Here is a 26,704-nt window from a genome sequence, read left to right on the forward strand (position 1 = left end):
TCTATTACATAAAACTGTTCAACTGAACTTTCCATCCAAGTTGTTCAGAAAATTAAGTTGCTGACAAAGTATGGCACCCAGATAGTTCCTCAGCTTGCAAGAGATAAGACATAATTACATCATTCAGTTGACACCCATCAGCGTCATCCTTCTTGCATAGGCTCAGTGAAGAAACCTCTTTTTTATTCTTTTGACGTCTAAAATGGCACCAAGATACTCTGCCAGCTTGAGAGGTTGCCTGCCATGGGTCCTACTTCTGTTAGAAACAGTTTTTATACTTGTTTTTATGGTTATTTTTCCTCAAGGCTACAAATTAGAACAAAATGTAAATAGATATTCAGGTAAGAATTCATTTTTATCTAAATGCGTAAATGTTGATTTACAAAACTGAAAGTTTAGTTGGTCGTCCATGATACCTTAATTTATGCTATTTCAACTTTAAGCAAGTTTTTTTTTTTTCAACATTATTATAATGTGTGCCATAGAAAATTAGTGTGCTGTGGAATGTAAATATTTTATGCTTTTATTCTTAAATATAAAACATACAAGACTTTTATTTTCATGCTGGGTCATTTTACAGTCATTATTGTAGTAGTTGGAGAGTCACCATTTCTGAACTTTTCTAATATACTTTTTAATATACAAATGATGTATGGATGTATATGTCGATTTCAGAAGCACATTTTGAGCTTCGTAATTGGGGCATATTTAAAGAAAGCCATGAAGCCTCTTAAATTATATTTGCATGCCATTTATTTTTTATTAAATTAGCTCAAAATATTTTGAATACTAGGGGCACAGCTCTTGATCATGAATGGAAGCACGTGTTTCCTTTTTGACCCTGTATCAAATGTGGAGTCAGTCGTTGCTTCAGTAACAAACAAGAATGTACAATAGCATTTGCAATGGCTGAAATCACTAAAAAAGGACAAAGAGTGAAATGTTCATTATAGAAGTGGAGGCAAAAATGATATTCTTTCAGTGTAAACAGGCTGCCGATCACCCGCTAAACATTCAAAATGTTCTTTGGGTGAAATGATCTTTTGTGTAGCACACAATGGCAGCTAGTGCGCACTGAATGATCATTCTATTTACTGCATTATTACATACAGATCATTTGGTGTGCATCTCTTACCATGGTCTGCCTGTCTAAACAGCTGTTGACAGATAAATGTTTACTAATCAGCGGTCATTTAGTGCCACCGTTCTGTCCATGTTATCTGTCCATGTGGGAATCTGTCACCCATATTTAGTGATATCATGTAAAGATATCACTAAATTGTGCCTCCCATAAGGATTCTATTTGGGCTTTTGACTCCCCCCGACCCCGCACCTTTGAGGCATAAATACCTTGCGCCTGCGCTGTATGCTTTGCCCAACGGTGGGCGAAGCATAAAATCGCTACTGCGCAAGCGCCGGTATTTTCCAGCGCGGTTTTTGGATCTGTGTTAGAGTCCTAACTCTCTTATATAAACCTTTTTCCCTTCTGGCCCTCGTGGGTTAATATGGGTTTTTGCCCCCAGTGGCCGCTGGTGTTACTACAACTGTAGTTGGTCGGCTACAGGGTTCTCCGCCCGGTGGCCGCTGGTATTACCACATGTTTAGTTAGTCAGCAGGTGGTGACTACTCCCACTTCCCTTTATAAGCCCACCTGGTGCTGCAGATCACTGTTGGTAATACTGGTCATTTGCTAACCAACCTTGGTGAAGACTGGACCTGCCTGGTGGTGAGGGGGTTCAGCTTATTTGGAGCAGTGGCAATGCTGCTGGATGCTGATCAGGTGCCTTACTCTGCTGCTTGGAGCATTGGCAGCAGATAAAGCTAAGTTTTGGTTTTTAGTTGCTTTAACCCCGTTGTTTCTGGTTTATTATTCATTTCGTGTTGTTGGTGCAGTTCACTTTATTCCCTGTCTTTCCTCCTGGGGAGGGGGTTGGGGATTTAGCTCAGGGCTAAACAGGAGATAGGGACAGGTCAGGGACTTGGGCCTCACTACCATCAAGTGTACCCCCAAGTTAAGGAAAGTCAGGGCACCCCCCTTAGCCTGAGGGGCAGTTTAGGGGCCTAGGTTCCACGTCTCCTGTTTTTCCCTACTGCCCCATGACACCTATTCCCTAATCTTATATCAGTAAAATCATACTACTAATTGTAGCAAACAGCTGATCTTACTCGCAACCCCTTAAATACCTAAGGGTGGCTTCACATTAGCGTTACAGGCAGCAGTGTCAGCCTGCGCACGGCCGCCACTAAGCCCCGCCCCTTGCCGCGCCTCCTCCAGTAGCCCCGCCTATGGGCGCATGATGCTGCATGCGACCTGCATCCCCTATCTTTAGCATTGGGGATGCAGGCCATGCGCAGATATGCGTTTGCAGGCGCATGCGCCCCCTTGACGGGGCACTGAGCGCACCAAAATGCAAACATGGTGCGTTTGGCGAAGGTCGGCGCACCGTCAAAAGGGCGCATGCGCCTGCAAACGCATATCTGCGCACTGCCTGCGTCCCCAATGCTAAAGATAGGGGAAGCAGGTCGCATGCAGCGTCATGCGCCCATAGGCGGAGCTACCAGGGAGGCACGGCAGGGGGCGGTGTTTAGTGGCGGCCGTGCGCAGGCCGACGCTGTTGCCTGTAACGCTAATGTGAAACCACCCTTACTTGAACAGTAATCACATTCAACATTCAAAAAGAGAATTTGAAACTTAAAAAAACTATTTTACCTACCAAGTCTCGTTAAGAGAATTTTAAAATCCTGATTTTCTTCATTCTTGAAATATGGATATCAGGTGACCAGGGTTGTGCTGTCATTTGACTGACTCCTGGCACCCTCAGGGTATGCTTCCACGGTGCAGATTGCCGGTGCTTTGGCCGCAGCGGAAAGCCGGCTCTGTCCAAAGCGCCACCCCCTTTCTACGTGCGGTGATTCAGCAAGTGTTCATTGAACACATGTGGAATCACCGCATCATATCCATAGACTGTATTATTTATCTTGTGGAGACGGATTGTCTCCGCAAGATAAATTGACATGCTGCTTTTTATAAAAATGCGCCGCATGTCCGGATTTGTGGTTGTGTCACCCGCGTTTTAGTACGTATAGTGGAGACGGGATATCTTAAAATCTCCTCCACTATGCTGTAACATCTGTACGCTGCTGATTAAATGCTGTGGATGTACGCAGCGTTCAATCCACAGCTAATCCTGATGTAATCCGAAACATACCCTCACTGACCAGTGATTATTAGCTCTAGCTGTGGCTAAATGTACATAGTAGTAATTGTAAGCAGGGCCGAAACAAATTATTTTTGTGCCCTAGGCAGATTAAGCCAATGGTGCACCCCACCACAAAGCAAAGGAATCGGTCAGAGACTAAGGTACCTGGACCTCTAATGCACCTTCCCCCTTTGATGGGTCAGGTGTCACGTGCCCCGTCCTGTGTGACACGGCCAGCAGGCCGGTAACTGATACAACAGGAGGCGGCACGTGTAATTGTCCAGTGTGACGCGGCCCGTAGGCCAGTAACTAATACAACCAGACACAGGGGATAGGGAAAATCTGGGTAACAATAACAATGGTGGCCCTGCGATAGGGAACGGGGACGTGGAGACCTCCTGCACTCCCCTGAGTCAGTGTCTCTGCACTCCTAACGTTCCCTAGGCCGGTTCCGCACCGGGCGCCGATCAGGAACCTAAAAACCTTGACTCGCCCTGCACCTAAACCCTCACTAGGGAATTGGTCGGTGCGGAAACTAATCCCACCACTGAACTAAACACACATAAGGAAAAGTGACAAAACAGGGGAACACCACTTAGCTTTGCTCTGCTGCCTACGCTCCCAGCAACAGAGCCCACCACCTGCGTGCATCTTTTCCTCCGACCGGATCAAACATCTGGGTGCACTGTCCAGCAATGGAGTCCAGCATCTGAGTGCAGCTTCCAGCAAAAGAATCCAGCAACTGAGTGCAGCTCTACACCATAGCTGCCACTCCACCAAGCTTTGCTAGAAATCTTCACTGGCACCAATAGCTGCCACTCCACCATGCTTTACACGAACTCCTCGCTGACACCATAGCTGTCACTCCAGGACTCTGACTGAGTTGCCCTGGACTCTTCTCAGCACCATAGTACAGCCTTGGAGCAAACAGAGTCCACCCCCTGTGTGCAGCTGTTCAGAAACAGAGTCCAGCAAATGAGTCCAGCTTTTCTGCCAAAGAGTCCAACATTTTGAGTCCAGCTTTCCAGCAACCGAGTCTAGCATCCTGAGTGCAGCTCTACACCATAGCTGCCACTCCACCAAGCAATGCCAGCCCTCCTTGCAGACACCATAGCTGACTCTCCACCAAGCCATGCCAGCCCTCCTTGCAGACACCATAGCTGCTACTCCAGCACTCTGACTGGGCTGCCCGGGACTCTCGTTCAGCTCCATCCTTCACCCAGGCTTGCTTGCAAATGAGGAGCTATCACCAACAGTGATTGACACACCTGACACACTTTTATAGAGCAATCACACCTGTTACATAATCACGCGCACAAATTAAGGTAACCCGAGTGCAATGGCCCTAATGGCCACCGGGGGGAAAACTACAACTGAAATCACCACAGTGCAATGACCCTATTGGCCACTGGGGGCAAAACCACCTTTGGCACACAGCCAAAGGAAAAAAAAAGGTTACTTTGTGCATTTAATCTGTCAGATCCAACCTGGATCATGACATCAGGTGGCATCAAACCCACGGCTTAGTAATGGAGAGACGTCTATAAGATGCCTATCAATTACTAGTCTTATAGTTATATGGTAAATAAAGACACAGCCACAATAAAGCATTTTATGAGAAATAAAACAAAACACAGTTTTCCATTTTTATTTATTAGTGATGGATAGGTGCGTCACACGGAGACACGGTCCGTGAAAACACACTAACGTGCACAAACCCATTCACTTGAATTGGTGTATGTGTGTCAGTGTCTCCGGTACATGTGAAAACTGTCACCACACGTATTGGAGACAATGACATGTGAAAGCGCCCTTAGGGTGTTTCTCAGTGATCATATTAATCTTACAGTGAGAAACATCTTATTTCGTGCATCATCAGGGTGCTGAATTATGCTAATACATCATTTTTTATTTGAAGATGAAAGATACCAGCACTAAATCATGACAAAATTCACGTATATTAATTCATAACACATAGCCAAAAATACGGAGAAAAGTGAGTTACCATATACTATGAAAAATAGGTATTTATTTGTACAGAAATTCATTACATCAATAGTAAAACATACAATAAATTATTTTTTAAATCAATTAATAAGTATGGATATAAATGATCCACAAGAATGGTGGCCGCAGACTACGAGCAAAGCAAAATAGCAGGACAGAGCATGGAGTAAACTATAACAAGACAATGGGATCAAAAAGAGTTAACCGATAGAAAATACCAAACAGCTGATCTTATCAATGTAAAAAAGCTCAGGTTACGAATCCTGTAAAGGGGGTTTTACACATAGCGATATCGCTAGCAATATCGCTATAACGTCACCGATTTTGTGACGCAGCAGCGATATCGCTATGTGTGATACTTACTTCCGACCGGCTCCCCCGCTGTCTGTCGCTGATCGCGCGAGATCGGGCGACTCCATTTCTCGTCGTCTGCTTCCTGCTGGGCTTCCTGCTGTGTGAGACGAGCGACGCATGGAGGCGGGCGGGAGGACATCAGGATCGCTGAGTGTGAAAGGTAAGTATGGTCAGCTGCGTCGCTGCTGCATCGCTGTGAGATCTTCCTGTGTGGTAGCTCACTAGCGATCATTTAGTGATGCACCAGCGATCCTGACCACGTCATATCGCTGGTCGGATCGCTGGTGCATCGCTAAATGTAAAAGGGCCTTAATGGTGAGCTGAATGGATGTACTCAGATAACAGACACCACCGTAATATCAGTAATGAGCATATATGCAAGGTCCGCTATATAAATAAATAGAAATAAAGGGCTTAATTACCCATGGATACTGTAGTTGCTGCCTGTGCTGTGGCTATTTTACATTGATAAGATCAGCTGTTTGGTATTTTCTATCGGTTTCTATCATATTTTTTGACCATTTTTTAGTTATTTTACTCATTTATACTGTATAGCACCATTAATTCCACAGCACTTTACAGACATTATTGGTACTGTCACAATCTAAGTTCCCTATCAGTATGTCTTTGGAGTATGGGAGGAAACCCACGCAAACACGGGGAGAACACCATGTCCTTGGTGGGATTTGAACCCAGGACCCCAGTGCTGCAAGGATGCAGTGCTAACCACTTAAGGATGTTTAGTGTTTACTCCACTCTATTATGTATCCCACATTAAGACTTATGGAATATAATATGTAATGAGAGTGTCTTTAAATCACAATATTAATCCCACAGTGAAGATTTATTAATTCTTATACACCACCAGGATGTTTAACTTATTGTATACCCCTCACATGAGGATACTTTGTCAATTGCTGCAGGTTTCCTAATATACCACAGGGGTATCTACCATTACAAGCCCCTTGTTTAAATTTTTAAATGTGGGCCATTGACCAATGTTTCAATACAGAGATCTACAAATGTAATAGTGTGATGGTGCAGTTAACAAATGGTGCAAACAACATCTCCTTTACTTTAATGATCAACTTGTGCCTAGTAATGAGATTGTAATCCCAACGGTTGGGACTCCATATCTTTTAAAATTAATTTCAGTTTGAGTTCAGTCATCAGTGGCGACCTAGTGGATCACAGTTGTGCTTATAATACAACAAATCATGCACTGTGGTCCAATATACATTTAAATTAGATGTATGATTACGGTATTTATTTTAATATATGTTATTGGGATTATTTAATTCCACTAATAAAGGTTACATTTGAGTGGTATTTGTCAAAATACTATTTACTATTCTTGATAATACTTAGTGTGTGCATGTAACCTAAGATTCTGGTGAAAAATTCAATATATGAACCCTTAGGGTCTGTGCATACAGCATCTTATAGACTCCAGCGCACCTGTATAGTTTTGGAAGCAGAAGGCACTTCATGAAAATGTTGGTGGTTTTTCCTTCTATGTCATCCTTTTGTGTAACTATTTGTGATGCCTTTGCTGTCAACCTCTTTTTAAAATTGTATATAAGATAGTGGTGGCCTCGAGAATGGTCAGGACACTTCCTTTAGCTGTTTCATGGCTCTTTAATCCTTAAGCGGTTAAAAGAAATTACAAAAGTTGGAACATATGCACAGCAAGTCCTTTTTTACATTGCTGTGCATGTGTTAATTCTTTTTAACATTTTTCATGTGGCCTACAGATCTGCCAGAAAGACACATATACACTTATAGTCAGGGATGTGTCCTTCATGAGACTTCGGGGACTTTTCCTAGGTGGGATCATACCAGATAAAAAGTGCTTTCTCTTTAAAGTCACTATAGTTTTTGAAGTAGGGTGATGTTGACATTTTGTTGTATTATGCTGTGTTGTATGTGTTGATACAAAGCTGCCCAAGTTTCTTTATCTAAAAATCTTTGGCCCTCTTCTGTTATATACTGTATATAATCCTGTTCTTCAGAATTCTACTAGAGAGGTCTTATTGTGCCGAATACTGCTGAGATATAAATATGGCACCATAGATTAATAGTGAAGGTGATTAATCAAGAAGGTATACTGTAAAGTATTTGCTGTAGAAATTTCTGCACCATTTCTGCATTTCTTAGTAGGAAAAAACAGCGTAAAATACACGTGTTTTTACCACTCTTTTGTTGCAAATTTTTCTCCACTCATTAGTATGGGTGAAATCTGCAGCAAAAAGATTTGACATGCTGCAGATTTAAATCTACTGCAGATTTGCAAGGAAAAGTTGAGCAATGTGTGCATGAGATTTCAGGTTTCTCATTTACCTTGCTGGGACTAGGAAATCCTTCAGCTTTTGTGACAAAACTGCACAGAAAAACCTGTCAAAATGTAACAAAAGCATAACTAACAGCTACAAAATCACATCACAAATATGCATCAATTTACAATTCAATGCATGTGGTTATGGTTTAGAAAGCCTAGTTAAATATAGTGTTAAGAGTAGAGTTGAGCGAAACGGGTCGAAAAAATTCAAAAGTCGCCGAGTTTTGTCAAAGTCGGGTTTCATGAAATGAAACCCGACCCTAGGATGAGGTCGGCCACGAGGTCGGCGACTTACGCGCCAAAGTCGCGTCTCAAAAGTTTGTTTTGCGCTCTTTTTCAGCCAATCAGGATCCACGGACACTGTGGGCAACGTGATGACATAGGCACGGGTCACCACCATCTTTCAGAAGGGCATGCAAGTGATTGGCTTGCTTTGGTGGGCGTCACAGGGGGTATAAAATGGCGTGCACGCCGACCGCCATCTTACTTCTGCCGATCTCAGTATAGGGAGAGGTTGCTGCTGATTCTGTAGGGAGAGCGTTAGGCAGGGAAGAAGACCAAAAAACTGCTTCTGCTGCTAGCGATTTGGCCTGCACAACACACCAGTCACTGTGTGTGCAGTGCAAGGGGAGGCTATATAGTGGTGTATCAGTGGTGTTGGTTGTTGGGCTGCCTTCTAAGGCTTCCTGACAGGCTGGCATTGCTGTTTACCCACTGCTCCGCAAACTGCTTTTTTAAAAGCAATCCAATCTCCCTTATCCTCTAGTCACTTTGGTCACAGCTGTGCCATCGAGCCTGTCACATAGCGCTCAGATATTCATTGGGCCTCAAACTGCTTTTTTAAAAGCCATCCCAATTTTTTTTTTTTGTCCTGCTGAGAAGAAAAAAAAACTGCTTCTGCTGCTGATAGCAATTTGGCCTGCACAACACACCAGTCACTGTGTGCAGTGCAAGGGGAGGCTATATAGTGGTGTATCAGTGGTGTTGGTTGTTGGGCTGCCTTTTAAGGCTTCCTGACAGGCTGGCATTGCTGTTTACCCACTGCTCCGCAAACTGCTTTTTTAAAAGCAATCCAATCTCCCTTATCCTCTGTCACTTAGGTCACAGCTGTGCCATCGAGCCTGTCACATAGCGCTCAGATATCAGTGGGCCTCACACAATCCAAAAGTGTCCAGTGTCCAAAAGTGTGTGCAGAGATTCAAAATCTCACTTATCCTCTAGTCACTTAGGTCACAGCTGTGCCATCAAGCCTGTCACATAGTGCTCAGATATCAGTGGGCCTCACACAATCCAAAAGTGTCCAGTGTCCAAAAGTGTGTGTAGAGATTCAAAATCTCACTTATCCTCTAGTCACTTAGGTCACAACTGTGCCATCGAGCCTGTCACATAGCGCTCAGATATCAGTGGGCCTCACACAATCCAAAAGTGTCCAGTGTCCAAAAGTGTGTGCAGAGATTCAAAATCTCACTTATCCTCTAGTCACTTAGGTCACAGCTTTGCCATCGAGCATGTCACATAGCGCTCAGATATTCATTGGGCCTCACACAATCCAAAAGTGTCCAGTGTCCAAAAGTGTGTGCAGAGATTCAAAATCTCACTTATCCTCTAGACACTTAGGTCACAGCTGTGCCATCGAGCCTGTCACATAGCGCTCAGATATTCATTGGGCCTCACACAATCCAAAAGTGTCCAGTGTCCAAAAGTGTGTGCAGAGATTCAAAATCTCACTTATTCTCTAGTCACTTAGGTCACAGCTGTGCCATCAAGGCTGTCACATAGCGCTCAGATATCAGTGGGCCTCACACAATCCAAAAGTGTCCAGTGTCCAAAAGTGTGTGCAGAGATTCAAAATCTCACTTATTCTCTAGTCACTTAGGTCACAGCTGTGCCATCAAGCCTGTCACATAGCGCTCAGATATCAGTGGGCCTCACACAATCCAAAAGTGTCCAGTGTCCAAAAGTGTGTGCAGAGATTCAAAATCTCACTTATTCTCTAGTCACTTAGGTCACAGCTGTGCCATCAAGCCTGTCACATAGCGCTCAGATATCAGTGGGCCTCACACAATCCAAAAGTGTCCAGTGTCCAAAAGTGTGTGCAGAGATTCAAAATCTCACTTATTCTCTAGTCACTTAGGTCACAGCTGTGCCATCAAGCCTGTCACATAGCGCTCAGATATCAGTGGGCCTCACAGAATCCAAAAGTGTCCAGTGTCCAAAAGTGTGTGCAGAGATTCAAAATCTCACTTATTCTCTAGTCACTTAGGTCACAGCTGTGCCATCAAGCCTGTCACATAGCGCTCAGATATCAGTGGGCCTCACACAATCCAAAAGTGTCCAGTGTCCAAAAGTGTGTGCAGAGATTCAAAATCTCACTTATCCTCTAGTCACTTAGGTCACAGCTGTGCCATCGAGCCTGTCACATAGCGCTCAGATATTCATTGGGCCTCACACAATCCAAAAGTGTCCAGTGTCCAAAAGTGTGTGCAGAGATTCAAAATCTCACTTATTCTCTAGTCACTTAGGTCACAGCTGTGCCATCAAGCCTGTCACATAGCGCTCAGATATCAGTGGGCCTCACACAATCCAAAAGTGTCCAGTGTCCAAAAGTGTGTGCAGAAATTCAAAATCTCCCCTGTCCTATAGACACCTTGCACCTTGTTTTACATACTATATAGTTTGTTGGATTTTGTCTACATTTCTACCAAAAATGAGGAAGGCTGGTGGAAGAGGCCGTGGAATTGGGCGGGGGTTGGCAGCTGGTAATGATGGTGTTGGTGGTGGATCTGATGGTAGTGGCAAGAGCAAAATAGGACTGAATGCAGGAGGTGTTGAGCCTGCGTCATCGTCTGGCTACATAAGGCCTCGAACGCTTAGTTTTCTAGGAGTTGGCAAACCGCTTTTAAAGCCAGAGCATCAGGAAAAAGTTTTGTCTTACATTGCTGACTCAGCCTCCAGCTCTATCGCCTCCTCTTCTTCAGTTGTAAAAAGTAAAAGCACTGAGTCGTCATTGGAGGCTCATGTTCATGAACCACACCTTTCCTTGTGTCCTTCACCCCAACCAAGATTGAAGGATGACGCAGGCCATACTACTGATTACTCCATGGAGCTGTTTTCACATACCATGCCTGGATTATCAAGTCAAATGGTGAATTACCCAGGCCAAGATGAATCTGACATGGAGTGCACTGATGCACAGCCGCTGATGGATGATTCTGCTGGTACATTCACTCAGAGCACTACATTGTCCTCGCAGTGTACAGAGCCAGATTCTGACCCTGATGAGACTCAGGTGCCCCTTCCCGCACACTATACCACCATACACGGTGACACAGAGGAAGGTGCACATGACATTGAAGAGGAGGTGATGTATGACCCAGTTGTTGACCCAGATTGGCATCCATTGGGGGAAGAGGGTGCTGCTTCCAATAGCTCAGATGAGGAGCATCCACAGCAGACATCGACATCGCAACAGCTGTTATCTGGCAGTCCCGGAGCACTCCAAAGACAGGTTCCAAACATCAAAAGAGTTGCTGGACAGCTTGTCCAGAGGGTCAAAAGATCACAGCGTGCTAGGCCGCAAAATGTCTGCCAAAGTAGGAAGAGTGCAGTGTGGCACTTTTTTGAACAAAATCCTCATGATCAGGCCAAGGTTATCTGTAAGAAGTGCGCAAAGACCTTTAGCCGAGGGAAAAATCTGAAAAATTTGAATACCAGTTGCATGCTTAGACATTTAACCAGCATGCACTTGCAAGCGTGGACACAACACCAAACCTCAAGTGCCACATGTGCAACTGATCACAACGAAGGTAGTCAGCAACGCTACATTGTTTCCCCCACTGTAAGCCCACCGGTTAGCACAGCAGCAAATGTTGAGATGTCGTTGCAAGGCCACAGCAGTCAGGGAATCCCACTGTTATATCAACGAAAGACTGATTCTAGGCCATCAGAAAGAACACCAACTCCATCACCATCATCAACCCTCTCTCAGTCCGCCCTGTCCACCGCTACTTCCACCATATGCAGCTCTCAAGTCCAGCTCACCCTCCCAGACACTATGAGTAGGTCAAGAAAGTACTCAGTCTCTCATCCGCGTACACTGGGTTTGAACGCCCACATTGCCAAACTAATCTCGTTTGAGATGATGCCCTTTCGGTTGGTGGAAAGCACAGCTTTCCGCGAACTCATGGCCTATGCAGTACCACGCTATGACCTACCCAGTCGCCACTTCTTCTCTCGCAAAGCCATCCCAGCCCTCCACCATCATGTGAAAGACCGCATTGTCCATGCACTCAAGCAGTCAGTGAGCGGAAAGGTTCACCTCACAACTGATGCATGGTCCAGTCGGCATGGCCAGGGCCGTTACGTGTCCATCACTGCGCACTGGGTTAATGTGGTGGATGCAGGGTCCACAGGGGACAGCGGTGGTGGGACAGTGCTGCCTAGCCCACTGTATAGGAAACAGTTGGCTGTAGGCGTTCCACCCTCCTCCTCCTCCTCCTCCAGAAGCGAAAGCTCGTCCACAGAGCGCAGTCGTACGAGCACTCCATCTGCAGCTGCCACTGTTGCACACGATGTGTCCCCCTATCGAGCAGCTAGTGGAAAGCGTCAGCAGGCTGTGTTGCAGATGATGTGTTTGGGTGACAGACATACCGCCGAGGTGCTGGCCGAGTACTTGAAGCGACAAACTGAGTCATGGCTGGGCAGTGTACATCTTGAGGCAGGCAAGGTAGTTAGTGATAACGGCCGTAATTTTGTGGCAGCCATAGCCCTTTCAAAACTCAGCCACATACCTTGCTTGGCTCACACCTTGAACCTGGTGGTGCAGTGCTTCCTCAAAAATTATCCGGAGTTAACAGCCCTGCTCCAGAAGGTGCGAAGACTGTGCACGCACATCCGCCGGTCGCCTGTACACTCCGTTCGTATGCAGAAGCTGCAGCGATTACTCCACCTTCCCAACCACCGCCTCATTATCGACATTGCAACAAGGTGGAACTCCACCCTGCACATGGTGGAGCGGCTGTGCGAGCAGAGGCAGGCCATAATGCATTTGTGGGAGGATACACGGCCAGGCACTTTGAGAGCAGACATGGAGTTGACAGGTGTGCAGTGGTCGAAGCTGAAAGACCTCTGTAAAGTCCTTCAGTGTTTTGAGGAATGCACACGGCTGGTAAGCGCAGACGACGCCATCCTAAGCATGAGCATCCCACTTATGAGTCTGCTCATGCAAACTTTGACGCACCTTAAGGAGCAGGCGTCTGCAGCCAATGTTGATGAGGAGGAAGAGGAGGAGGGAATCCTTGATGACATTCAGCCATTGTCTGCTCAGGGACCTCTCCTGGACGAGGTGGAGGAAGAAGAGGAGGAGGAGGATGATGGGGATGATTACTTAGGGGAGGAGGATGCATCTCGTGGGGCAAGTGAAAATGTTGGCGTGGCAAGGTCTGGTACAGGGTTTGTGCGTGACTGGAGGGATGTGGATTTGCGAGAAAGTGCTCCTCCAACCAGCACTCGCAGTGCATCATTGACACCGGGAACATTGGCCCATATGTCAGATTATGCCTTGCGGATCCTAAAAAGGGACCCCCGCATTGCCAAAATGATGAACGATGACGACTACTGGTTGGCCAGCATCCTGGATCCACGCTATAAAGGCAAATTACAAAACATCATGCCACAGGAGAACCTTGACCTAATATTGGCTAATAAACAAGCAACTCTGGTAAATCGGTTGCTTGAGGCATTCCCAGCACACAGCAGCGGTGATGGTTCTCACACGAGCCGTACGGGCCGGGGGCAGCTTGGCAGAGTTGTTCGTGGTGCACACAGCAGAAGTGGCGTTGGAGACAGGGGTTTCATGACAATGTTGTGGACTGATTTTTCAAATACCGCTCACACAACTGGTAATACTGCATCGATGGAAAGTGACAGGAGACAGCAGTTGTCAACCATGGTTACAAACTACTTTTCCTCCCATATCGATGTTCTCCCACACAGGTCATTCCCCTTTGACTATTGGGCCGCTAAACTGGACACCTGGCCTGAATTGGCACAATATGCCTTACAGGAGCTCGCTTGCCCAGCTGCAAGTGTGCTATCGGAAAGAGTCTTCAGTGCAGCTGGATCAATCCTGACAGAAAAAAGGACCCGTCTGTCAACCCAAAATGTGGATGATCTAACCTTCATTAAAATGAACCATGCATGGGTTTCCAAGGATTTTGTCCCACCTTCCCCTGATGACACATGGGGTGACAGAAAAATGGCTTGCTTTGGTCCACCTCTTCCTGGAACTTGACCTATTTCGCCTTTTGCATCAGCTGAATGTCCAACATCAACATATGCCACTTTCTAAAACTCCCTAACTGTGCTGCCTCCCCCCCCATGGCCGGGGTCACCACCTAGCGCACGACACCGTGCGAGTGCCGTTGCCCTGGACAGGTGGGTAGGCCGACTCTTGGGCGCGGGCACTGGCACAGGGTCCCTCATAGTGCAATCAAGTGTCTCTGACGGTGGTGGTGCACACCCGCCGTCAGACACACCGCTGTACTATGAGGGGCCCAGTGCCAGTACCGACGCCCACGAGTGGGCCCCACTTGCTTGGGCAGGGTCCCAGCATTTGCAATCTTTACCTCTCCCTGCTCCTCCGCTGTGTAATCTGGGCCGTCAAATCATTACTGTGCCTGACACCGTCTGAGCCTGCCTCCTGAGACATATATTTTGAATGTGTACGCTATCCATACATGTTATCCGGGATACGGTACTCTTTCTAACCTTTGTGCAATCACGTGCAATCCATACTGGGCCTAACACCGTCTGAGCCTGCCTCCTGAGACATATATTTTGAATGTGTACGCTCTCCATACATGTTATCTGGGGATACGGTACCCTTCTAACCTTTGTGCAATCACGTGCAATCCATACTGGGCCTAACACCGTCTGAGCCTGCCTCCTGAGACATATATTTTGAATGTGTACGCTATCCATACATGTTATCTGGGGATACGGTACCCTTTCTAACCTTTGTGCAATCACGTGCAATCCATACTGGGCCTAACACCGTCTGAGCCTGCCTCCTGAGACATATATTTTGAATGTGTACGCTATCCATACATGTTATCTGGGGATACGGTACCCTTTCTAACCTTTGTGCAATCACGTGCAATCCATACTGGGCCTAACACCGTCTGAGCCTGCCTCCTGAGACATATATTTTGAATGTGTACGCTATCCATACATGTTATCTGGAGATACGGTACCCTTTCTAACCTTTGTGCAATCACGTGCAATCCATACTGGGCCTAACACCGTCTGAGCCTGCCTCCTGAGACATATATTTTGAATGTGTACGCTATCCATACATGTTATCTGGGGATACGGTACCCTTTCTAACCTTTGTGCAATCATGTGCAATCCATACTGGGCCTAACACCGTCTGAGCCTGCCTCCTGAGACATATATTTTGAATGTGTACGCTATCCATACATGTTATCTGGGGATACGGTACCCTTTCTAACCTTTGTGCAATCACGTGCAATCCATACTGGGCCTAACACCGTCTGAGCCTGCCTCCTGAGACATATATTTTGAATGTGTACGCTATCCATACATGTTATCTGGGGATACGGTACCCTTTCTAACCTTTGTGCAATCACGTGCAATCCATACTGGGCCTAACACTGTCTGAGCCTGCCTCCTGAGACATATATTTTGAATGTGTACGCTATCCATACATGTTATCCGGGGATACGGTACCCTTTCTAACCTTTGTGCAATCACGTGTAATCCATACTGGGCGTGAGAACGGCTGGCGAGCTGTTAAGCAAGCTACAGCACCTGTGGTTTGCACACGTAAGTTTTTCATTTTTTCAGGAATGACGGTTAGGCCTAATTCCGGAACTGCGGTTGACCTGCACTTACTGGGAAATCATTGTTCGCGGGTAATAATTGTAATCAGTGATCCCCATCACTAACGTTGTTCAGCGGGTTATCTGCACCTGTAAGCGACAAACGCTGGCCTTTTCAGTGTAGCGCACATGCAGCCACGGACATGTAAGGGCATGACACACCAGTTATTGGCCAATCTCATGTTCCAGAGCCTCACGTGTCCCTCTAGTAAGCCGGACTCAGACCGCGGGGCATGACGGAGTGTCGTTCGTTAACGGAATTAAGCTTGCAATGTGTGCATCTGTTCTGTAGCTGGCATGGTTGAGGTTTCCCAGGTGGAGTCGAATTTAACCGTAGGCTCCACTCCTGGTGGTGCCCTTCTGGACATTCCTTTAAGGTTCAGCTTTGCAACCATACTGCCCACGTAAAACAAACACTTTGCCTCCATGAACGCTGTTTGGAGGGTCATGACTCGTGGGAATAACGCCGCCCAAACAGTTAACCTGCTAGAGAGATCGTTCGTTGCTCCCAAGCATGACATCACACTCCCTAGGAAGAAGGTAATGCCACTGTGGTGACCGTACTCCTGGGGGCGACACAAGTGCACTGATGCCCAGCCACTGCTCGATGAATCTGCTGGTACATTGACCCAGACCACTACATTCCCCTCGCACGCTACACGGCCTGAATCTGACCCTGATGAAACTCAGGTTACCCTTCCCATATACAGTTCCATCTTACACGGTGACAAAGAGGAAGCTGCAGATGAAAGTGCAGGTTCGGCCCACCCGCCATCAGACACACCACCGTACTATCAGAGGCCCTGTGCCAGTGCCGTCGCCAACGAGTGTGCCCCCCCTGCTTGCTCAGGATCACAGCACTTGCAAGGTTGAAATACTGTGCAGTGAGATGGAAGATGGGGACGACGAGGAGTCCAGACTAGTACAGGGATTCCCTAGCGAGGAGACTTATTTGATTGTTTTCAATGTTGGGACAGCAATTTTTGGGGAGCACTATACTCTGGAGAATGATAGATGGGGCCCACCATACACTGGAACATTCCAAAGGTGGACATCAGACACTGGAGCAGCATTTACAGGGCCCATTATACACTAGAGCATTAGAAATGGGGCCCATTATGTTTGGAGCATTATTTGGGCCCATAAGACAGTGGAGCTTCATCCATGGGGACCAACATATACTGTAGCATTATGTGGAGCTCATCATATACTGTTTCAAACATTATATGGGACCAATGATTCTGTATGGAGAAATAGATGGGCCTTGTCATGAGATGTAAAAAGTGAAGTATTTTTCATTGTACTATACCGCTATTTCTCTGCCGTATCGGAGCATGATGAGTTGTGGTATGTGTTAAAGGGGCGCTCTTTCGCCCAGGGCACATGAAAACCTGCAGCCAGCCCTCCCCCCCACAACTTTAGCCAAATAACCCCCATTTTTCAGTGCGTAACTTGTATTATGAAGTTAATTAAGGTTGACAAGCTTAAGTAAGAAGAATTGATGCTTTTGGCATTCAAATGAGCACTGTAGGTGTGTTTCCTGTCCTCCTCTCACTGCCGACTTTTATTCCCCATTGACTTACATTGGGTTTCGTGTTTCGGGGCGACCCCGACTTTTCCCTATAATCGGACGATCTTGCTCGACCCGACTTTTGGAAAAGTCGGGTTTCACGAAACGAAACTCGACCCTAAAAAACCAAAAGTCGCTCAACTCTAGTTAAGAGCACACTGAGGACTTTCTGCTGAAATCCATCTTAGACCGGAGTCACACTAGCGAGGAATACAGACGAACATCGCATAGCACACGGACCGCTGTTAATCTGTGGGGCAGCTCCCACCACCGTATTTTTTCTCGGCCGTATTATACGTGCGAGTGAAATCGCAGCATGCTGCGATTTGCTGCTTATATCGGCCGAGACTCGCCAATGCAAGTCTATGGGTGCAAGAAAAAAATCGCATACCACATGGACCATCTGTGTGACTTGCGAGAAATACGCACCGGTGTCCGCAATTCATGTGCGCTATACAGTAAAATCACACTGACAGGTTAGAAAAGAATAGACATAGAGTATACACATAGAATACACATTATATATATATATATATATATATATATATATATATATATATATATATACACACAGTGACTTGCAAAAGTATTCGGCTCCCTGGAACTTTTTAACCTTTTCCCACATATCATGCTTCAAGCATAAAGATACCAAATGTAAATTTTTGTTGAAGAATTCAACAAGTGGGACACAGCTGTGAAGTTGAACGAAATTTTTGCGGAAATTCAAAAACTGAAAAGTGGCATCAGGCACTCTTCCAGCATCTTTTCAGTTGTTCTGCGTCTCACAAATGTTCTTCTGTGTGATCCAAACACCTCAAACTTTGATTTGTCTGTCCATAACACTTTTTCCCAATCTTCCTCTGTCCAATGTCTGTGTTCTTTTGCCCATATTTATCTTTTCCTTTTATTAGCCAGTCTCAGATATGGCTTTTTCTTTGCCACACTGCCCTGAAGGCCAGTATCCCGAAGTCGCCTCTTCACTGTAGACGTTGACACTGGCATTTTGCGTGTACTATTTAATGAAGCTACCAGTTGAGGACCTGTGAGGCGTCGATTTCTCAAACTACAGACTCTAATGTACTTGTCTTTTTACTCAGTTGTGCAGCGGGGCCACCCACTTCTCTTTCTACTCTGGTTAGAGCCTACTTGTGCTCTGCTCTGAAGGGAGTAGTACACACCGTTGTAGGAAATCTTCAGTTTCTTGGCAATTTCTCGCATGTAATAACCTTCATTTCTAAGAACAAGAATAGAATGTCGAGTTTTCACATGAAAGTTCTTTTTTTCTGGCCATTTTGAGAGTTTAATGGAACCAACAAATGTAATGCTCCAGATTCTCAACTAGCTCAAAGGAAGGTCAGGTTTATAGCTTCTCTAATCAGCCAAACTGTTTTTAGCTGTGCTAACATACTTGCACAAGGGTTTTTAAGGGTATTCTAACCATCCATTAGCCTTCTTACACAGTTAGCAAACACAAAGTACCATAAGAACACTGGAGTGATGGTTGTTGGAAATGGGCCTCTATACACCTATGAAGATATTGGATTACCAACCAGGTGTTTGCAGCTAGAATAGTCATTTACCACATTAACAATGTATAGAGTGTACTTCTGAATCATTTAATGTTAGCTTCATTGGCAAAAACTGTGCTTTTCTTTCAAAAATAAGGATATTTGTAAGTGACCCTAAACTTTTGAACGGTAGTGTGTGTGTGTGTATATATATATATATATATATTGATATATATATATATATATATGTGAAAAATGGAAAAAGCAGCACAAAAATTAAACAGACAATGCGGGTGCAAGTCTTCCAGGCATATGCCAAACCTCAAAAATAGTCCTCAAGATGAAAGCAGCAAACCAAAAGAAACCAAAAGGTCCACAAGTCCCAGGACCGAAACGTCGCTGTATGGGCAACTAGCCAGATGGGCTAATAAATAGCACTTTGACTGAATTTCTTTTGGTGTGCTGCTTTCATCTTGAGGACTATATATATGTGTATATATATATATATATATATATATATATATATATACAGTATATATGTGTGTGTGTGTTTTGAAGAATATTTCATTTTAAAACGATGTGTCAATGACAGAGAACTGCTTTATGTAAAAACTCATGTTAAAAATCGCATTGCATAAGGATTGCATACGGATGTCATATGGAGAACAATCCTGCGATTCTCGGCCAAAAAATTTGGACTGATTTTTGATACGGCAAGAGCAACTCTGGCCTTAGGCTGTGGTCACACTTGCGAGAAACTCGCACGAGTCTTGCGTCTCAATACCGGGACCGGAGTGTGCAGCTGCATGTATTTCTATGCAGCTGAACGCTCTGGTCCAAGTGTTGGCAGCAGTGCCGGGTATTGAGATGTAAGACTCGTGCGAATTTCTCGCAAGTGTGACCCCGGCCTTAAAGTGGACCTGTCACGTGAAAAATGGTATTAATCTACAGATATGGAGTTAATCTATATGTTAATATCATTCTGAAACTGCCCGTCCCCAGCCCTTTGAGCCCCACAGCCGAGAGGAAATGAACTTTATTCCTCCCGGTAGTGTTCATGTTTTTGGTCACAAAGGCTGCATCGGCATGGATCCAGCCACCCCTTTGTCTATAGAGAGCGGCCGCCGCAACCGTGGTCCCCGCATTGACTCACAGGAGACATAGCTTTAGGGTCAGCTATCAGTCAGTACCGGGGGTGCTGTTACAGCCATTGCCCTCTTCACAAAGACAGTGACTGAAAGTCAAACACTACTGGGAGGAATAAAGGTAATTTCTTCCTGACAATCGGGTTCTCATTGCCCGCACCGGGCAGGTTCAGAACCTGCATATTAACACTATATGTGCATAATAATAGTGTTTTTCACATGACAGGTTCCCGTTAAGGCAATTAATTTGACCAATTTCAGATTTGAAAATAAGGATGCGGTTAAAAGAACAGCATGTCTACTCTTTATACAGCTTTGATTGGAAGCCACCCGTTCTACATACTTGAAAGCAAAGAGCAAAGACATCAGCGGTGCATGCTGCAAAAATCACTGAAAAGATGTCGTGTATATACCTGAAAATAGACACAACTACTTTAACTTTATACTATATATATACACTGATATCAGATCTAAGTAATAGGCATTATATCAACTGATTTATTTGGTATACAACATCCCATAGCACTCAGTCAAGTGTTATACTACGGCCATGAGATTCAGCATGAGAGAAAAATCACAGTATGCTGCAATTGGCAGCAATACTCAGCTCATACAAGTCTATGGGTGCGTGTGAAACATCAGACTGCACTCAAATGTCATCCCATTGCAGTCTGATATGCGCCGAGACAGGCAATGGAGGAGATGGAGAAATTACTTTTTCCGTCTCCTCTGCACCTGTGGTGCGATTATCGCATGTGAGAGGATTGGCACACAGAGCACTGACACTCGGATCACGTTCGCTGCAGGGCTGGAGTAGAAGGTCATTAGCATCTCGCACCTGATACTCTTGCATCAGATGGCATACGCTAGTGTGTTTACAGCCTTAGGGCAGTCTCACACATCCAGATAACTCCGGTACCAAAGACATACTGATAGGGAATTTAGATTGTGAGCCCCATCGGGGACAGTGATGATAATGTGGGCAAACTGTAAAGTGCTGTGGAATATGTTAACTCTATATAAAAATAAAGATTATTATTATTAAAACGGTATCGAGCTATCCGTGTCCATGTGTCCATGTGGATACATGGTTCATCCGTGTGGCAACCATGTGCCACACGTGTGCTGCATGAGGGCCACAAGGACGGCCGTCGGAGAAGAAGCGCTACAGTAAGCGCTGTTTCCCGGTGGCTGGTGCTGATTGCTGTCATTCTTCTCAACAGTGAGCAGGAGAGAGCGAAGTTCTGTTTGTGAACTAACCCAGCAAAACCCAAAGCTGGGGGCTGCTATTCTCAGGCTTATCTTGGCCCCCCCAGCCTAAAAACAGCAGCCCGCAGCTGCCCAGAAAAGGTGCATCTATTAGATGAGCCTATTCTGGAGCCTTGTCAGGTTCTTCCCACTTGCCCTGTAGCAGTGGCAAGTGGGATTAATAAGGGTTAATGTCACCTTGCTATTGTAAGGTGACATTAAGCCCGGCTTAGTAATGGAGAGGTGTCAATAAGACACCTGTCCATTACTAATCCTAGAGTTATTCAAGGGTTAAATAAACACACACACAATAAGAACAAAGTATTTTAATGAAAGAATACACTACACTACACAGAATACACTACACTCTGACATATGCACCCATTCATTTGAATGGGTCTAGAAGTGTGTCTCTGGTATGTGAGGAAACTGTCACTACACGTACCGGAGCCACTGACGTGTGAAACCGGCCTTAGTTTGTGGTTGTCCCCATAAAATAGGATTAGGTGCTAATCATGATTACAAAATGTCATACATTTTTTCTACATGTAGCATACTCTATGTTACAGGCATGTACTAAATGGTATATAATCACCTTGTCGCTGACAAAAATTCAGTAGAAAGAGGTGTGGTACAATATCCCAATCAGCTGAGTGCAGAGGCATGGATGGCACTGATAACAGCTTCGCTTTCTCACTTGCAGTTCTACGTAATCAATTGACAGTTAGATGTAATGTTTTGGAAATTTGTGAGTTGTTATTATGTTAAACCCCACAAAATCCGTCATAATATAAATTTCACTTTTCTCCCACTGAAGTAACTTTTTGCACCTGCCATTTTAACAGTTTACATCTATCAGTTTTAGGCCACCTTCACATGTTCAGTATTTGGTCAGTATTTTACAGTCATATGTTAAAGTTTGGGCACCCCTATTAATGTTAACCTTTTTTCTTTATAGCAATTTTGTTTTTTGCAACAGCTATTTCAGCTCCAAATCTACTCAGGCATTCATGCAGAGGAACAATTACAATGTTCTGGAATGGCCATCCCAGTCTTCAGACCTGAATATCATTGAACATCTGTGGGATGATTTGAAGCGGGCTGTCCATGCTCGGCGACCATCAAACTTAACTAAACTGGGATTGTTTTGTAAGCAGGAATGGTCACAAATACCTTCATCCAGGATCCAGGAACTCATTAATAGCTATAGGAAGCGACTAGAAGCTGTTATTTTTGCAAAAGGAGGATCTACGAAAAATTAATGTCACTTTTAAGTTGAGGTGCCCATACTTTTGCACCGGTCAAGTTTTGTTTAAATGCAGATTGCACATTTTCTGTTAGTGCAATAAACCTCATTTGAATCCAGAAATATAACTGAGTCCATCAGTTATTAGATATATGAAACTGAAATAGCTGTTGCAAAAACCAAAATTGTTATAAAGAAAAAAGGTTAACATTAATTGGGGTGCCCAAACTTTAACATATGACTGTACATCAGTATTTGTAGGCCAAAACCAGGAGGGGAACAGTCAGAGGAAAATATAATAAAAACACATCACCACTTCTGTATTTATCACCCACTCCCGGTTTTGGCTTACAGATACTGATGTGAAACACTGACCAAATACTGACCATGTGAACGTGGCCTAATCCAGTAACGTGAGACATTTCATCCAATGTTTGCCTGTCTGCAGTAAATGCACAAATTATGCATTCTATGAATGAGATCCCTATTTCTGTCCATTTTTCAAAGGATTTATCTCAATAAAGATGACGGATGAGAAAAAAAGACTATGATATTTTTTAAGAACAGATTATAAGTGCATTACCTCACTTAGAAAAATATTCAGAATTGAGAGTCCTCAGTGGTTGATACCTTTTAATGGCTAACTGAAAAGATGGTAACACATTGCAAGCTTTCGAGACTACAGTACTCAGGTCTCTTCATCAGGCATAGACCAATACAAAATCTAAAGAGTCACATATTTATGCACAATGCAGCACAGATAAAATGCAATAGATGAGACAAGTGACGTGAAGCAGAATTGTCATTATGGGAGAGGGAGAAACATAAATATTGCTCCAGTTCATAGATAAGGAGTCCGGATGTTTTATTGTCCTCTGATTGGGGTCTCCTAATGTGTTGTGATGCCCCCACACGGTCTTAGGAGCAAATTCCTTAATTGATGTAAAAAGACATAAATCCATGCGACACATTCATTCCAGCATTGAAAGTGTCAAAGGTCGTCATAAATTTATACTCACAGACTCTTCTCTCTCTTTGAGATGTGAAGTTACCTTTCAATACATTTTTTCTGGTTGCAAGGAAAGGTTCCTCCAGCTGTTGGCGAGGACAGGGGGCTTCTGACAATGATGCTTCTTAGATTTGGGGGCTGCCTAAAGCACAGTAGTGGGGGGTCTGGAAAAATGGATTGTAATCGGGCATCTTTTTGTAGTAAAGGTTGTAAATTCCGTGCAGCTCCCCTTAGCACTTCCAGATTTGGGTTGTAGGTGACTAATCGAGGCACCCGGTTATTTTCTTCTTTAGCTTTGAAATGTAGCTGGTGATTCCTTGACATTCTGGTGGCTCTTGTAATTTGGTTTTCAATTGTTTTTGGATGGTAGACCTGATTCAAAAAGGTCTTTTTGAGGTGACCAAGGTGTTTGTCTCTATCCATGGGTTTGGAACATATACGATTGTATCTGATGGCTTGGCTATAGATAATAGAGTTCTTTATGTGTTTTGGAAGGAAACTGTCCCATTTAAGGTATGTTGGACGGTCGATTGGCTTCTGATACAGATGTCTCTATTTCATTGTTAAACATACTCTAGTGTAAGCTCATCATCTGGCCGTGCATCTAGTGCAGTCACGAGTGTGTCACATAGTCTTGCCTATTCTGTCCATCACTTAGCTTAGACTGATACAGGTTTCTCATGAGATAAAGCTTATTGCTGAGATTTGATCTTTCATGCACTTTCTGTAACTCATCCCACATCTCCTTTGCAGTTGCACACTTGCATATATGTACAATCTGATTATCAACTACACTGAGGGAGATTGTACTTTGTTCTTTCTGATCCTTCTCTAGCCAATCATCTGGTAATGGATGAGGCACTTGTTCCTGAGTATATTTCCATATAGCTTCTCTTACAAGCAGCATCTTCACCTTGAATTTCCAGGACTGGTGGTTCTGGTTAGTGAGGCTTGGCACTGAGAACTTGACAGGATTGCTGCCAGTGGACATCTTCAATGTTGCTTTGTGCTGCTTTTGCTTTGACTTTCTGTTGCTATGTTACTCTGGGGTTCTGTATCACTCTGGGCCCATAACCTGTTGGCAGCGGATTATTCAGGCAAACTTGTGGCTGAATTCAAGAAAAAAACGCAGCATGTAAGCAGCAGTTATGAATCCAGAGCAGAAACAGCATTAAAGACACAGGATTTCCCTTAATTTAAGAGCAATCTAAGAGAAAGTTTTGAATGTTTTGTCTGTAAAAAGCCTGGCCACCTTAAAGCAGACTGCAGAATTCGGAAAACAAGAATGAATCAGCTTAAAAAGCAGAGCAGTCAGCAAAGGGGTAAAACAGCTGTAACGAAAGATTCTGCATGTGTTGAAGCTGCATTTAATGCCAGTACAGGCCCATCTGCAAAGCATATATGGTGTATAGATTCTGTTGCAAGCAGTCATATGACAAATAAAAAGGATTTCTTCACTGACCTTAATGAAAGCAAGTCAGAAAAGGTCATCTTAGCTAATGGTCACTATATGACTTCAGGAGGCATAGGAGGTAGCTACCTCCACTGTCCAGTATCCTCAGCACAAAGCAGAAAGATCCCAATAAAGGTATCAGGATCCTGTCAGCGCCGGCGGACTGCCGCGGCTGAACAGGGTAACTCACCCAGACTATGGGAGGACCCGGGGTCCAATACTGCAGGGAAAGTTCAGATAACAGGACCTGCGACACTGAAAGTAATTTAGCAGTACAAGGACCTACGATCATGTGACCACAGGGGGCGTGGCTTAGCATCCTGCTGTAGGAGAGGGCTATAGGGTTCTATTACAGGAATCCTGGAGTAAAGGCTAGGGAAACTCAGGTCAGACAAGCGGGGGTCATATACGGGGAGGGCGGCGCGGTACCAGAGAGACAAGCAGAGAATAGTCAAAACTTCAGAAGGAGTAGGAGATACTACCTCCACTGTCCAGTTTCCTCAGCACAAAGCAGAAAGATCCCAATAAAGGATGTTCTCTGTGTTCTCAGCCTTGAAAGCAATCTTCTGTCAGTAAAGAAGCTCACGGAAAGGGAAAGTAGTTACTTTTAAAGATAACAGCTGCATTATCTCAAACAAGGGTCAAACTCTTGCAGAAGGAAAAATCCAAGATGAACTTTATCAGCTAAAATGCAAAGAAAAAGTGTACAGTGCTAGACAAGATCTGCATAAGAACTGTATCCATCAATGGCACAGACATCTTGGGCACAGAGACCCAGAAGCAGTAAGGAAGCTAGCTCAACTTGCAAATGGTATTGAAATCAACCAGTGTAGTCAAATGATGAAGTGCACTACCTGACCTAAAGGAAAAATGTCCAGAAAATCCTTTTCTAAAATAAGCACCATTAGATCTGCACAGCCACTGCATTTGATACATACAGATGTATGTGGTCCAATGAGTGTTCAAACTCCTAGCAAGAAGAGATATTTTCTCACATTTATTGATGACTATTCCAGATATACAGTCGCCTACCTGCTTCACAGTTAGGATGAAGTTCCACAGAAACCTGAAGAATAACTTACTGTAGTGTTTAACAAATTTGGAAGACTGCCAAAAGCCCTGCGTGCAGATAATGGAACCAAATATACAAGTGGTAACATGCAAACCATTTTGAAAAAGGATGGAATCGTGTTCCAGACTACCATTCCATACAACCCAGAACAAAATGACATTGCAGAGAGAAAGAACCGTACTCTCTGTGAAAGTGGAAGAAGTATGTTGTTTGATGCCAATCTACCTACAACGTATTGGGGAGAAGCCATCATGACAGCTTGCTATCTTCAAAACAAAGTGCCAGGTAAAGCCAAAAACAAAATTCCATATGAGCTATGATACTGCGAGAAGCCTAACCTGAAGCACCTCAGGATATTTGGAAGCAAAACGTTTATGTATATTCCCAAAGAAAAATGTTCCAACTGGGAATCACACGCAAAGCAAGGAGTCCTGGTGGGCTACAGCGAAATTCAAAAGGGATACAGAATCCTGCCCCTAGAGACCAACACAGTAACAATCAGCAGAGATGTAGTGAATGATGAAAACTCTGTATCGCTCAAATTCCATGAAGTTACACCAGTTATTCAAGCTAAGACTCAAGAACAAGAATCTCAATCACCAAACCCATATGCTGAAAAGGAAAACACTGAAGTATGGATAAGCTCTGAAGCC

The 26,704-nt window shown here is 44.5% G+C and overlaps 1 protein-coding gene across 2 annotated transcripts in view; it reads left to right on the top strand.

Annotated features, from left to right (window-relative positions):
- Positions 1-202: 202 nt before the first annotated feature.
- RHCE (Rh blood group CcEe antigens) overlaps positions 203-26,704 on the top strand; it is a 153,099-nt gene continuing 126,597 nt past the window's right edge. For both annotated transcript variants that reach the window (XR_012231584.1, XM_073572320.1), the window contains exon 1: positions 203-341. Coding sequence is in view for 1 of the 2 variants with exons in the window: in XM_073572320.1 (XP_073428421.1) it covers positions 203-341 (139 nt within the window). In the remaining variant the exon portion in view is untranslated. The remainder of the gene's footprint in view (positions 342-26,704) is intronic.

The sequence above is a fragment of the Dendrobates tinctorius genome, unplaced genomic scaffold (genome assembly GCF_039654945.1).
Source record: "Dendrobates tinctorius isolate UK_male_01 unplaced genomic scaffold, ASM3965494v1 ptg000007l, whole genome shotgun sequence".
Taxonomy (NCBI): Eukaryota; Metazoa; Chordata; class Amphibia; order Anura; family Dendrobatidae; genus Dendrobates; species Dendrobates tinctorius.